The sequence below is a fragment of the Coffea arabica genome, chromosome 10c (assembly GCF_036785885.1).
Source record: "Coffea arabica cultivar ET-39 chromosome 10c, Coffea Arabica ET-39 HiFi, whole genome shotgun sequence".
NCBI lineage: Eukaryota > Viridiplantae > Streptophyta > Magnoliopsida > Gentianales > Rubiaceae > Coffea > Coffea arabica.
This window is the reverse complement of record NC_092329.1, coordinates 37,440,883-37,455,586: the sequence shown is the minus strand read 5'-3', so window position 1 is coordinate 37,455,586 and position 14,704 is coordinate 37,440,883. Positions and strand designations below refer to the sequence as shown.

The 14,704-nt window shown below is 41.6% G+C and overlaps 1 protein-coding gene across 1 annotated transcript; it reads left to right on the top strand.

Moving 5' to 3' along the window:
• The first annotated feature begins 312 nt into the window (after positions 1 to 312).
• LOC140015920 (uncharacterized) lies at positions 313 to 2,607 on the top strand. The gene is made up of 2 exons (XM_072068753.1): positions 313 to 1,689; positions 1,760 to 2,607. Exons 1-2 carry the CDS (start codon positions 313 to 315, stop codon positions 2,600 to 2,602), a joined length of 2,220 nt encoding a protein of 739 aa, XP_071924854.1. The 3' UTR covers positions 2,603 to 2,607.
• The last annotated feature ends 12,097 nt before the right edge of the window (positions 2,608 to 14,704 follow it).

Sequence of the window (14,704 nt, the reverse complement as noted above, 5' to 3'; positions counted from 1 at the left end):
ACACTCCATACGCCCGTTGGGGAGTTGTCCATCACACTTTGGGACCTCTATCGACTCGGTGGCCTTTCGATTGACGGCGCGTTTTTCGATGAAGTTGTTCCTTCGGCGCGGGAGCTCCTTACTCGTGACAAAGAAGGGAAGCCACTTCTCCCCGAGAGTTGCAGGCACCTCTTTTCTGCCTACTACCACCTTTGGACGAACGACCAAGGGGTATGGACGAAGGACTGGATTCGCTTCTGGTTCAAAGGAGAGACTAGGTACAGGGCTCCTCCGAGTAGAGCGAATAGAAGGAAGACCACATCTAAACCAAAAATGACTTACAACCCTTCTGGAAGCGTGGAGCCTTACGACCTTGCTGATACGAAGGACTTTAACGTCCCTTTCGACACACTGGACATTCCAGGATATTTAAGAAAGGAAACCTATATTGCGGCATTCATAGCGTGCTGGATTTGCAAGTTTCTTTTGCCAAGCAAAAAGGTCGATCGCATTCGCCCAAGTGTCTTTAAAGTTGCATGCTTAATGGCTACAGGGAAAAGATTTTGTCTTGCAATTCCCGTCCTTGCGAGCATATATCATGGGTTGAGGGAGATCGTCTACGCCCCTAACCTTGGAGAATGCGGGGTAGCTTTTCCAATCCATTACGTCTATGCTTGGATTGGCCAATACTTTGACGTATATCACGAGAATAATCAAGTGAGTAGCCATCACGCACGCATGACGAGATTTAGTGGTGAGAAAATGGCAATATTTTATGGTCAATTGGAAGCTGAGGAAATTTTCAAAGAAGTGAATCCTTTGATGCTCCCTAAATTGTGCTGGACTGAGAATGAAGAAAAGGCGTTGATCGATGACGGATCCTTATCATCAAGACTCACGAGCTATTTCATTAGTCAACGCTCTTGCCATTTAACTCTACGTAAGGACAATACTTTTATTATTGAAAAATATAATCCTTGCAGGTTTAGCAGACAATTCGGTTTTTGTCAAGACATTCCCAACAACTTGAAAGAAATCACTCACACCTACACTTTGGGCGAGGCTACCCAACTATGGGATTCTTCAGTTCGCACACAGACGCGATCTCGGATGACTATACCCGCGCATAGGAAGCATCCATTGATCACAAAAGACTATGACGCCTGGTGGTCGACTCGGTCAAATAGTGTCTCTTCAACTTCCTTTAAATTCACCGTTAAGATCCCTCAGCAATCATCGAAGAAGGGTAAGATTACCTCCACTAACGAGTCAGTGCATCATAATGGAGCTATAGAGATTGTAACGGGTCTTGCCTCATCCACCCTGCGAAAGAACAAAACAACTAGCAGTCCCTCGAAAAATGTTGCTACAAAAAATAAGTCTTCCAAGGACTCTCGGCAGGCCATCAAAGAGGCGCAACCAGCGGTTCCAGCGAAGAAGACGCCGCCCAAAGCTTCGAAATCCTTATCGGCAACTCGTACTGATAAAGATATCGAAATTGAAACGGTGGACGATCGTGATTCTATCGAGGCTATAGAAAAGGAAGGAACTCAAGTTCAGGACATCGGATCTACCCAAGAAGGGGTCCATTCATTGGCGAGCGGTAGTAGTAGTCAAGATCGTCATTGGAACCGATCGAAAAAGAGGACATCTTCTGATTTGGAGGAGATTTCCTTTACACCACCGTTGGTCGGAGTGTCGCCACTTAAGGTAATCATCTCTCCATCCTTTTCCCTTTTTTTTTAAAAAAAAAAATTTTTTTAAACTTTTTCCTTTTCAGCCCCCGTTTCTTGAATTCCGTCAAGAAGGTGTTGGTAACAATTCATCACCCGAACTCGAAGCTGATGATATAATCTCAAACAACAAGAGTGACGAAGTAGCTATCAGTACTCCAAGACAACTTGCCCCCAGTGGAGGTACTTCGTCAATGCATAAGAAGGAGCTGACTAATTCACACGAAATTCGAAAAAGGCCTAAGGTGGCATTGGTTTCAGAATTTCATGGTCAAAAGTTGATCCAGGCACATCGAAGAAAGTACTTGCAAAGCTTATGGATGGATTTCCGCGGACAGATTCTTGACACTCCAATTGAGCAGATCTCTTCTTTAAAAGAGTGTGCAGAGGAAATCATTGCAGAAATCACAAGAACGGATCCCGCCAATGGTCTCCCTTTAAAAGACCACTTGATGGAATTGTTTGCCAAGGCGGAGGCTTATGATGTTCTAGCATCTTCATCGTGGGAAAGGATGAGCAAAGAAACACATGCAGAACTCCTTTCCAAAGCGACCGTCCAACTCGAGAAAGTTAAGGCAAAGGGAGAAGAGCTAACTTGTCATTTGCAACGTTTTGAAGAAGAGTTACAATCCATTGAAGCCAGGAAGAAGGTTCTACAACAGGAACTCATCAGTTTGGAGAAGCAAAGCTTGGAAATCACGTCAACTATCGATCAAAAGCACGCGACTTCCAAAGAGATCCAAGCCGAAATAACCCAAGCGCATGATGAGCTATCTTCCATTGAAAACGCTAGCATCTTGACTGATGATGCTGTGAAGGAACTTGAAGACATGAAGTCTGCACTTGAATCATATAAAGCAGCTGTAGTGGAATACAAATTTGATATTTAGACTTTCCACCATGTTCTTCTTTTCCTTGAATCACTCATTTTTTTCCATGTAATGAATTTTTTCCTTCTTAATAATAAAACGCTTTTAATTTCTTATCTCTTGTGTTTTTTTATTTATTTTTTAAGAGAAAAGAACTCAAATGGAGCCTTTTATTTTATTATTATTATTTTTTTTTTTTTGGAAATATTTTTTTTTTTTTTTGAAAGGGACAAAGATTTGATTTGGAATGGTGTAACTGAACTTAGAAGTTGCCTTCCAAGCTGCCTACGTATCCCAACAAGGGAATCAAGTCACACGTAGTTCCTGCCGTTCACATTTTAACCTCATGCGGGCCAGGAGTATCTATTTGTTTACCACCTTAGACTTGGTGAAGTGTTTCAGCAGTTTAACCACATACTACACTATTGGTGGTCGCCATCCACAGTTTTAGCTCATGCGGGCCAGGAGCCTCGCGCGGTTCCGATTATGCATAGTACCTTTTTAGGTACTTGCCATTGATGGGGCCAACCCTTAACCCGTCTTCAGCAACCAACTTGTATGAGCCATTTGTATACACTTCTCGAACAACATAGGGACCATCCCACTTAGAGGTAAACTTTCTTTGTCCGCCATGAGTGAGAATGATCGGTCTCCGAACAGCGAGTACTAACTCTCCAATTTGAAAGGAGCGTGGCCGGACATGCTTATTAAATGCTTTTGAAAGGCGAGCCTGATAGCACTCAATTCGTTGCTGAGTCTCCAATCTCTTTTCGTCAAGTGCTTCTAACTCCTCAAGGCGAAGACGAACATTATCTTCTTCACTGAGCCCTTCTTGAATTGCGATTCTTAGCGAAGGTATTTGACACTCAAGTGGAAGAACAGCTTCGACACCGTAAACAAGTGCGTATGGGGTTGCTTGCGTGGGAGTTCGAAAAGTAGTTCGGTATGCCCAAAGTGCTTCTCCAATTCGAAGATGCCAATCCCTTCTCGATTTATCCACAATTTTCTTCAATAGATTACATAAGGTCTTGTTGAATGCTTCAGCGAGTCCATTTGCAGCAGCATAGTACATGGACGACTTGTATTGTTTGAAATGAAACTTTTCGCAAAGCTTGTTCATTACTGCATTGCAAAAAGGTTTACCATTATCGGTGATAATATAACGCGGAACTCCATACCGATAAATGATGTGCAAGCGAATGAAATCTACTACATTCTCCTTTTTGACCTCTCGTAGAGGGACTGCTTCAGCCCACTTCGAAAAGTAATCTGTCGATGCCAAAATGAAAATGTGTCCACCAGAAGACTTTGGGAGTGGTCCAACTATATCCAAACCCCAAGCATCGAACGGCCAAGAAGCCACAGTTGGGTGCAATGGTTCCGGAGGTTGATGGATGAAATTGCCATGGAATTGACATGCTTGACATCTTCTAGCAAAGTCAATGCAATCCTTTACCATTGTTGGCCAGTAGTATCCCATTCTTTTAATGCGAAAGTGTAATTTCGGGCCAGACTGGTGAGCACCGCATATCCCAGAGTGAGCCTCCTCCATTGCTTGCATGGCCTCATCTTCTCCAAAACATCGTAAAAACACCCCATCGAATGACCTTCGGTAAAGCATCCCTTTGTAGTAAATGAAACGTGGTGCTCGACGACGTATATCAACCCTTTTCTTAGGATCTTCTGGTAGCTTCCCATGATTAAGGTAATCAATGATGAGGTGACGCCAATCTTCCTTTTCGATCTCATGGACAAAAATATGATAAATATTTTCTTCCCCACCATCATCAAACAACGGAGGTATGACCCAATTTTGACATATTAAAATTTGATTTCGATGAGAAGGTAAAGTGATCATGGACGCCACCCTTGCCAAAGAATCAGCTTGTTGGTTGAAATTTCTAGGGATATGTTCTATAGTGACATTACCTAAATATCCCATGAGTTGCCTTGCATACTTGTAATATGGGATCAATTCAGGTTTCTTGACATCATAAACACCAAGGAGTTGATTTACCACCAATTTTGAATCACCGTAGACTCTAAGATGCAACTGCTTCATGTCTACAGCCGTTTCAAGACCGAGAATCAACGCCTGATATTCAGCCACATTGTTGGAACACCGGCGTGTTAAAGTGAAAGAGTATGGCAATATATCTGCTTCAGGAGTATAAAAGATAACTCCCGCACCAGCTCCATCACGGTGGGCAGCTCCATCGAAATACATTGACCACGACAATTCGACCATAAACACTTCTTCATCGGGAAGTTCATCAGTCAACTCCCACTCGGCAGGTAGGGGATGATCGGCTAAAAAGTCTGCCAATATTTGTCCTTTGACAGCCTTTGCAGGTACGTAAATAATTTCAAATTGCTGAAACTGGAGGTACCATCTCGCGAGCCGATCAGACAGTACAGGTTTTGCCATCACATATTTAATGGGATTAGACTTAGATATGAGTCGAATAGTGTGTGCTTGAAAATAATGCTTTAATTTCTGAATGACAAATATAAGTGCCAAGCACAACTTCTCGATGGGTGAGTAATTCAACTCATTAGGTGTCATCATCCGACTCAAGTAATACAGCGCATGCTCCTTCCCTTCATCATTTTCTTGAGCAAGTAAGGCCCCAACCGACCGTTCTTGAGCGGAAATATAAAGAATCAATGGTTTTCCTGGGAGGGGTGCAGCCAAAACTGGAGGACTCATGAGATACGTTTTGATGCTTGTAAAGGCATTCCTACACGATTCATCCCACTCAAAGGGCACCCCTTTCTTCATCAGTCGACTGAAGGGTTGGCATCGCCCGGCCAAATTAGAGATAAACCTCCGGATATATGCCAATTTCCCTTGAAGGCTCTTCATTTCATGAATATTTCGCGGTTCAGGCATGTTCACGATGGCATCGATTTTAGATCGATCGACCTCTATTCCCCGTTGATGAACGATGAAACCGAGAAATTTGCCAGAAGTAACTCCGAATGCGCATTTCAAAGGATTCATCTTCAGTTGGTATCTTCGAAGGCGTTGAAAAACTCTTCGAAGGTCTTGAATATGATCCTCTCGCTTCTTTGATTTCACCACAAGGTCGTCGACGTAGCACTCCACATTCTTATGGAGCATATCATCAAAAATTCTTTGCATTGCCCTTTGATATGTCGCTCCAGCGTTCTTCAAGCCAAACGACATCACTTTATAGCAATAAATCCCCTTGGGGTTGCGGAAGGCAGTGAGCTCCTCATCCTCGGGCGCCATGCGTATTTGATTGTAGCCAGACGATCCATCGAGAAAAGATAGCGCTTCGTGCCCGGTCGTAGCATCTACCGTCAATTCCGTGATGGGGAGCGGAAAATCATCTTTGGGACAAGCCTCATTTAAGTCTCGAAAATCAACACAAATTCGGATTTGCCCATTCTTCTTCCTCACAGGGACAATGCTTGAAATCCATGTTGGATATTTTACTTCTCGTATGAATCCGGCTTCAATCAATCGATTTATCTCATTTTCTATCAGAGGAATCAATTCGGGCCGAAAGCGCCTTTGCGTTTGCTTGACAGGTTTTGTTCCTCGCTTGACGGACAAATTATGAACGGCGACCCTTGGATTCAAACCAGGCATTTCTGAGTAATTCCAGGCAAAGACGTCCCTGAACTCGAGCAGCAAATCAACATACTCTTTCTCTTCTTCAGGAGTCATACAAGAGCTTATGTAAATTGGGCGAGGATCCTCGCTTGTGCCAAGGTTAATCTCTTTTAGCTCATCGACCGTATTTTTTACCCCTTGTTCAAGTTCAGCGAGAGCGTCATCTGCATCTTCTTCTTCTTCTCCTTCTTCTTCAAGATCACTGATCGTAATATGGTGACAGGAAGCCGTACTTTCTTGACCCTGTTCTTCAAAAATGGTTTCAATTCTTACATTGAATAAGTCTCCATAGTGCATGAAGAAATTGGAGACTCGCTTTCTTGGTCTGTTCTTCTTTATTGGAGTAAGAATTTTTTCCCTGACAACTTGGTACTCTTGTTTCTTACTACCTAATCTCTCATAGACGGGCGACTTCAGATTTTTCGGCTGCGGGCCAAGTCTGTCAAACACAGAAGTACGTTTTGACTTATTTCCCAATCGATCGAACACAGACCTCTTTCGGCTTGTGACCTCCATTTCTTCGTTCACATAGTTACAACTCGCTCTTTTGATCATTATACGAACAGGAGAGGGCGGTTGATAACCAAGACCTCTCGATGAGCTTTCAACATTAAAGCCCTTTTCTTTCAACATTTTCTGCGTAGGTGTCAATCCGTGAGTCCTCTCGCCAGTCACTTCAGGAGGGAGTTTGCCCAATGTATTCTTCTCATTTGGGTTATAACCCGCCTTAGCAAGAAGTCTATAGGCGTTTGGATCAAAACCTTCTTGAGTCCGATTAGTTGGTAGCGAGTAATGTTCCACTGCCGGTTCTTCTTTGGGACGAACGAACCCTTGCAAGCTCACCTTCTCAATTTTAACAGGCTCTATCTTGGTGAGCGGAACATTTAATGTATCATTTCTGATAAAAGAAGACTGACCTTCTTCTCTCTTTGATCTTGGAGTATACCGCAAGATGGGTACTTTGGAATCTTGACTTTCTTCCCTTACCGATTCCTTTCTTTTTGCTTCTTTGTGAAGATAAAATTTGGCATCGGCAAAGTGAGCTTCGGCTTCCGTGAAAGGTTTGTCATCGGCAGTAACTTTCTTAACAATACCGTCTCGACAATATTTGAAACATTGATGTAGAGTAGACGGTATAATTTCATTCTCGTGAATCCAGGGTCTTCCCAAGAGCATGTTATAAGAGGTTTTGGCTTCGATGATATGAAATAACGCACTTGAAGACAGCTCACCAATGAGCAATTCAAGCCTTATGAGGCCAATTGCTCTTTGCCCCCCTTGGTTAAATCCTTGAATCATGAGGCGGCTCTGGGAGAGTTCATCGCTTGAGATCCCTAACTCTTTCATAGCACGCACGGACATGATATTGACAGCAGATCCCCCATAAATGAGTATCCGATTCATCTTCTGCTCTCGGACATACGCACTAACAAACAAAGGTCGATTGTGGGTTTTGAACTCAACAGTTAAATCATCATCATCAAAAACGATGGTCGTTGCACAATCCACTGGTGGTTTCTCATCGATTTTGAGTTTTTTCTCAAATTCCGCGCCAATTTGTGTGACTTGAGAATTTTCAGCTTTGACGACATTACAAGAGATGGAGTTATCAGTATCGTCACTTAAATACCCCTTGGGTATAAATTCTCTCAGTGTCACGGGTTGTCGAACCTCTTGAAGGAGATGAAAATATGAATGAACTGGTTTTGTGGCCACTCCCTTTTGTTTCTTTGTTGCATTTCGTCGTTTTATTGTCACTTCAGGCTTTGTTGAACGAATGCTTTTCGAAAAGATGTACTTCTTTATTTTTGGCTTGCAAGTCCTCTTTCGAGTGACTAAAGTCCATCATTCATTATTATCTTCAATAACATCTTTAATTGAGGATTTTTCAAGCTCTTTGGACAAAGCGCTGCTTGTTGTGGATAAAACTTCTATCGGACAACACACAGACCCAAACATTATTGTTGTTTGGTTTGTCGATGCTTTATCTTCCTCGAGAAGGATTTTTCCTTGACGGGCCAATTCCATAATTTTGTCTTTAAAGACAAAGCATTTAGTGAGAGGATGGCCAATCAAGCGATGATAACAGCAGTAATTTGGGTCGTTGACTTGACCAGCTTCCTCTGGGCGCTTCATATCGGGAAGTTCAAGGAGCCTCTCCTTGAAAAGATCATCAAACATTCCCTGTAAATCAGATTCGAGAAAGGGGTATTCCTTTTCTTGCATTTCTTTTAGAGTAGGTCTTCTTACCGACCTATTTTGAGAAGAGTCTACTTTCTCGGTGATTTTTCGACTCACCTTGGTAGCAATTTTCATGGGGGCTGTGTTTATTGCCATGGACTCCTTATTACTGAATTTTGAAGTAGGCTTGCCCCCCTTCTTATTTTCTTGCCTTTCGTTGCTTTGACGAGGCGGCTGCGCTCGCGGAGCTTGAATAGGAAGCCCGTCAGTTGCATTGGCCGTGATGCTTAACTCCATATCATGAGCACGAGTAGCTAATTCTTCAAATGTATTTGGGCGTATACCTTGTAGAATATAGCTCAGGCTCCAATGCATTCCTCGAATGCACATTTCTATGGCAGAGGGTTCAGACAGTCTATCCTTGCAGTTGAGACTCAGACTTCTCCACCTATCGATGTAGTTGACCACAGGTTCATCCTTCCATTGACGAGTGTTAGTCAACTCCAGCATACTAACAGTTCTTCTAGTGCTGTAGAAGCGATTTAAAAACTCTTGTTCCAGTTGTTCCCAACTGTCGATGGACCCCGGAGTGAGATCAGTGTACCAGTCAAATGCGTTACCCTTCAAGGATCGGACGAACTGTTTGACTAGCAAGTCACCATAGGTTCCAGCGTTATTGCAGGTTTCGACAAAATGGGCCACATGTTGCTTTGGGCTGCCTTTCCCATCGAACTGGTGAAATTTAGGCGGTTGATATCCGGCGGGCATTGCTAGGTTGAAAATTCTAGCAGTGTAAGGCTTGCAGTAGGTAAAGCTTGACTTTGAACCACCCTCCTTTTTATCTTTGATCACGCCTTCGACAAGCTCCTTCAGTTGTTCCACAGGAATAGCTCCATCGGCGGTCACATATACTTCCTTCACCTTGTCTTTACCTTTTTCACGCTCTTGGTGCTCCTTACGATTCGCATGGCTTCCTTCAGGGGCATGATCTTTCTGGGTGAGCAGTTGAGCAATGAGAGCATTTTGGTCCTTAACGTGTTTCATCATGGTTTCCATCATCTTGGACATGTTCGAAACTTGTTCTTCGAGACTCAAAGTATTTGTCATCATGGCAGGCATTGCAGTAGAAGAAGCAGCAGAATCTTCAATACAAAATCTTGAATGAAGAGTTTCATGTGAAGAGGCTGATCCCGTGCTTGATGAATCATCGTCATGCTTATGAAATTTGGGTTCGGATCCAATTTCGAGCATGGCAAGAGCCTTCTCAATCGAGGTGAAAACGTCTTGGACCCCCATCGTGGAGGAATAGCTCATTTGTGATGTTGGCCCGAAGACGGGAGTTGGCGCCGAGGGTTCCATGCTACTTTGGGTGGAGGCTCTCGTCATGCTCCTTGTCACAGGACCAACAGCACGGGTATTGGTAGCGACATGTGCAGCTTCCTGAACAGGCTTAGCATCAATAGCCTTGGAACGTGCAATCATGATTTTGTCGCTCTTTGGTGCCATTGGCGATATACGTAGTCGAATTTTCGAGGAGAAGAGATGGAAGGCAGAGATGGTCCCACTGGGCGTGCCAAAAATTTGTACGCGATAAAAATTTCAAGTCTGCAAAATGACAAGAAAACACACGACAAATATATACTATATAAATTTAGAAAAATATGTGAGTACAATCTCTGGGGTTTTCTCGATCTTGTGGAGAGTTTCCCTCGATTCTTCTCCTCGAACACCAATCCAAGGGCTTCGCAGCTTGTTCTTGGATCAACCACCGACTTCTTCAAATCTTGATATGGAAGATTTGAAGGATTTGAAAATACTTGAAAGCTCAAGTCTTGATATGCGGAAGACTTGAGGAGCTTTGAGACCCAGACCTTCGTAGCTTGAAGCTTCAATACTTGAGTGTATGAGATGCTTTCTTGATATCTCTGTGTGTGTGTGTGTGTGTGTGTTTGATTTGGTTGAGAGACATCTATTTATAGCTGTGACAAGAGGTAGAGGTTGAAGACTTGTGTACCACTTCACTTGCCTTGCAAGACGTGCAGTCATATTAGGACTGTGCTAGTCAAATATTATCTCTTCATTTCATATTTATTAATAAGGAGATAAATAATTCATCGATTGGCCAAACTCGTAGGGACACGTGACGTGGCGCCGTTTGATTGGCCAAGCTATCGCAGTATATAAGAGATATACTTGGATTAAATGACTCTAAATATTATCTCTTTAATAAGAAATAAATATTTAGATATTTATCCAATAAACATGTGACATGATATGATTTGGTTGGTGGAGATACCCCTGCAATTTGAACTGATCTGGAACACCTCACCTTGACACGTGGCAAAATATAATTGGTCATTTAATAACCAATTTTTCCAAGTGTACATGCCATATGGCAATATCCGATTGGACAAAAATATTTTATAGACCAATGGTAATTTAATTAAAATTTCATTGTCTACACTCACCTTAGCCCAAACCCCCCCTTTTTTTTTTCTTTCTTTCTTTCCTTCTTTTCTTTTCTTCCTCCACTTCAAGCTGTTTCTTTTTTTCTTCTTCTTCGGCCTTCTTCAGCTGGCGGCCATGGCGGTGGCCGGTGGCGGCGGTGGTCGCCGGCGACCTCTCCGGTCACCAAAAATCCTCAAAATACACCCCCTCTCTCGATTTTTCGCGCAAACTCCATTTTCGGAGTTAGTTTTTACAAAAATTGACCTTAAAGTGGCTAAAAAGACAAGAAAAAGCCGCGGTTTTCATTTGTTCATTCACCCTATCTTTCACCAAAAATCATAAAAAAATATATTACAATACTCCTTATAATCTCTGCATTACAACTATAATCTTAGCTAACCAGAAAACAACAACAAAAGACTACATTAAGGCAAAACAGTCCCTAAAATTCTTTTTGGCATTTTTTCAAACAATTAATATGCATTCACAGAAATCATCTTTTTTTCTTAATTTCATACATGGCTTACCCCAAAACTTCAACAACACCACATAACAACAACATCAATAAAAGAAAGAGACAAATAGATAGCAAAACATGAATTTAATCTAATTAGTTAATAAAATGAAAAGTTGAAAAAAGAAAAAAAAAATACCTCAAATGAGGAGTTTGGTCCCTTGGCCAATTTGCCAAGCTCCAAATAGCCTAACCGATCGCTGCTTCCTTTTGTTGTTTTTAAGTTGTGTGTGAGTGTGTTGGGAGAAAAAAAAGAAAAAGGAACCGAGAGGGAGAGAGCCCAGAGTCCCAGTGAGAGTTGGAGTCTTTTTTTTTCTTCTTGTTGTGGCTTGTCCTCTGTCTAGTACCCAGAGCCGAGAGAGTACCTATTTTTTGAGCCCCAAAGTGCCGTTTTTTTTGTCTTGTCAGTCCCCTGAGAATAAGGAGGGAACCAAGGGATTTTGTCAAATGGGTTTAGTTGGTATTTTTTTTTAAAACAAACCTGCAAAAAATAAGAAAAATGCACATTAAAATGTAAGAAAATAAATAAATTATTAAATACAAAAATCTTGAGAAAATATTAAAAATTGACAAAAATTTGGTGTCTACAATTTGGCTTTTGAGGTTTTCATAAGAAATGTAGGCACATGTCTTGGCTTCGAAATGCCATAAGATACACCTCAATCGGATTTCGGTAGCCTGAGTTATTGTCGTTAAACCATAGTGCGGTTAGCCAACCTATTTGTGAGATTCTGGTTTCGTATATTGCACTTTTGACTTAGATACACTACAAACTGGACTGAGTTGTCTTCATCAAAATTGTAGCCCTTTGTCTTATCTTCGAAACGGTATAAGTTGCACTTCAATCCGGTAGGGGTAGCCTCAGTTGTGCCCGTTACGGAAAACAACGTCAAATCTGTCTTTTGTTTTCCAACTTAAACTTCATTTCCGAACATTTTCCTAGTTTGATTTTGTACTTGTATGACTTTGGGCCTATTGAATAGCTATTGTAATGAGATGATTTTGTGTGAGAATTTGTGACTGATTGAGGAAAAGAATGAAGCCATAAATGGCTGGAAAATAGGTAAACACAAAGGGCGTGCTGCCCAAATTTACGCTCGAGAACTAAGTAGATGAACTTGCGACTTGAGTAAAGCTTGATAGCGAATACCACGTGAACCATCTAGAGTATTTACGTTCCCTTTGCCACTTCAACTCAAATAGCGATTTTAAAGTTTTACAAGTGAGTCTAAGTTTTACAAATATTTTACTTATGTCCTTTGGTTTCAATGTCCTCTTTTCACCACCAAAACCATATTTATATTTTGTACTAGTACATATTTGAATTTTCTTGGAATCCCTTAAATCTTTGATAGTTGAAGCATAATGTGTTCTTTTGATTATATTAGGGTTCATCGGTGACTGACGGTGTTACCCGGCAAGATATTTTGGATATTATTTTGCGTAAATAGGTGAGTGTTCCTTGTTTGTTATATTCTCCTTGACTTCATGACTTGTTGTTGTTGTTTGATAATGTGTTAAGTACTTTCAATGATTTTCAAAACAAGTTTTCTGGGCGAGTGTGTACTTCATTGCACTCGACCTAAATACGTATGAACTTTTCAATGATTTAATGATTGAACGAACGATTAGTTGTGCATGAATGTAAGCCTTCTGGCTGAACTGGGCCCTGCCCTTTGTTATCGATCGACTCGAGCTAGAAGCAGACTCGGTCGGGCGATATGGTGACCCTGGGTGAACGTTTGGTATACTCGAGTATTACCTTGTAGTCCAGACAACGTCCGGATGGGTGGAGCCTGGCCAACGGCTGGGAAGGGGGTGAACGAACGAACGAAAGAACAAACGAGGGATTTTACTTACAAAAATGCATTTTTTAAACGATTGGAGGAATAAGGGGAAATGTCAGGAGAACGAACGAACAAACAAATTGCTCCTTGTGAGCCGTATCCTTTTAATGAATGTGTTACTATCGCTTTCCATTGTAAATGTTTCTTGAATTATTGATACTCCATGTTTCATGTATTGAAATGATTATTTCATTATGTGTTCGGAATCTCACTGAGCTCTTAACTCATCCCTTTAGTTTTGTTTTCCTTAACAGGGGAAGGCACGCAAGGATGAGAGTTTAGTATAGACTAGCTTGGTCTAGCTCTTTGTTTTTGTAATGGTTCTCGCCCTAGTGCTTGGCACGGGCTGGTTGTATGGTGAAGTGAGAACCTTTCTACCTTTGACGGTTGTACTTCCTTTTGAGATAGTAATGTATATATAAGTTTCACTTAAGTTTTGGATTGTTGTATGTTATTCCTTTGGTTGTATTCTGAATTTGATTAAGGAACGACTGAGTCCCGGCGAGAGTTGGGCAGGCGACCCGCCGAACCCTTTGGTACGCCTTAGGGGAAGGTGGGGCCGTCACAGGTGGTATCAGAGTCTGTTTCGCGTGGTCTCTACACGGAGTGAGTCTGGACTAAGTGGTGAACAAGTCTAAAGGACTAAGTGCTCGTTCGAGTATAAGTTATGAATTGTAAATGTTATAAGCCTTAAATGTGAGGACTCGTAAAAACTATTATTTTTAAGCCTAACTTATGGCTCAATAAATTATTTAATTGGATTTTTACCACGAGGAATATTTTCTAGTCTTATTAGACCTAAATACATGATAATATAACTTCGTTATATTTTTAAAGTGACTCGTCTCAAAAATTAATTTCCTGGAGTGCGTTTAGTAAAAATTGTGAATAGTGCTCGGAGATTTTACCGCGTGGGAGCACAATAAACTTGAAATATTGGAGACTTGTACTATGGTCCTAAAATAGGTAATCTTATGAATAAATACTCAAGTGATGGTTAGTAGTACAATCGTTATAAGAATTTCTCGGAAGTTTCGCGTTATAGCGTTAAAATTGACGGTACGCATTTTCACACGCGCGACTTTATTTGAGGGACTTTAGACCCTTATTTCGGGACAATTAAGAGTGAATAATATTTACATGAAAATAAGTGCATTAGAGGTTTAGTGCACTAGTGAACCAAACGCGCGAGAAATCGAGCCCTAATCGCGCCAAACGCCCCCTAACGTGAGTTGACTAATGGGTGATTTGTGGCCACAAGTTAGTATCTTCTCTTGGAAGCTTAAAAATCTGATCACTCTCTCTCTCTTCCTTCTCAAGATTGCCGACCAGCCCTCTCTCCCTCTCTAACTCCATTGTTTCAAAATTTTCTTCACCAAATCAACCACAAAACTCCAACCAATCTTCACCAAACTTGTAGAGCAACTAGCAAACTACTTGGAGGTTGGATCTAGCTAACCAAAGGGCTGCATTTCACGGTTTCTTGGAGC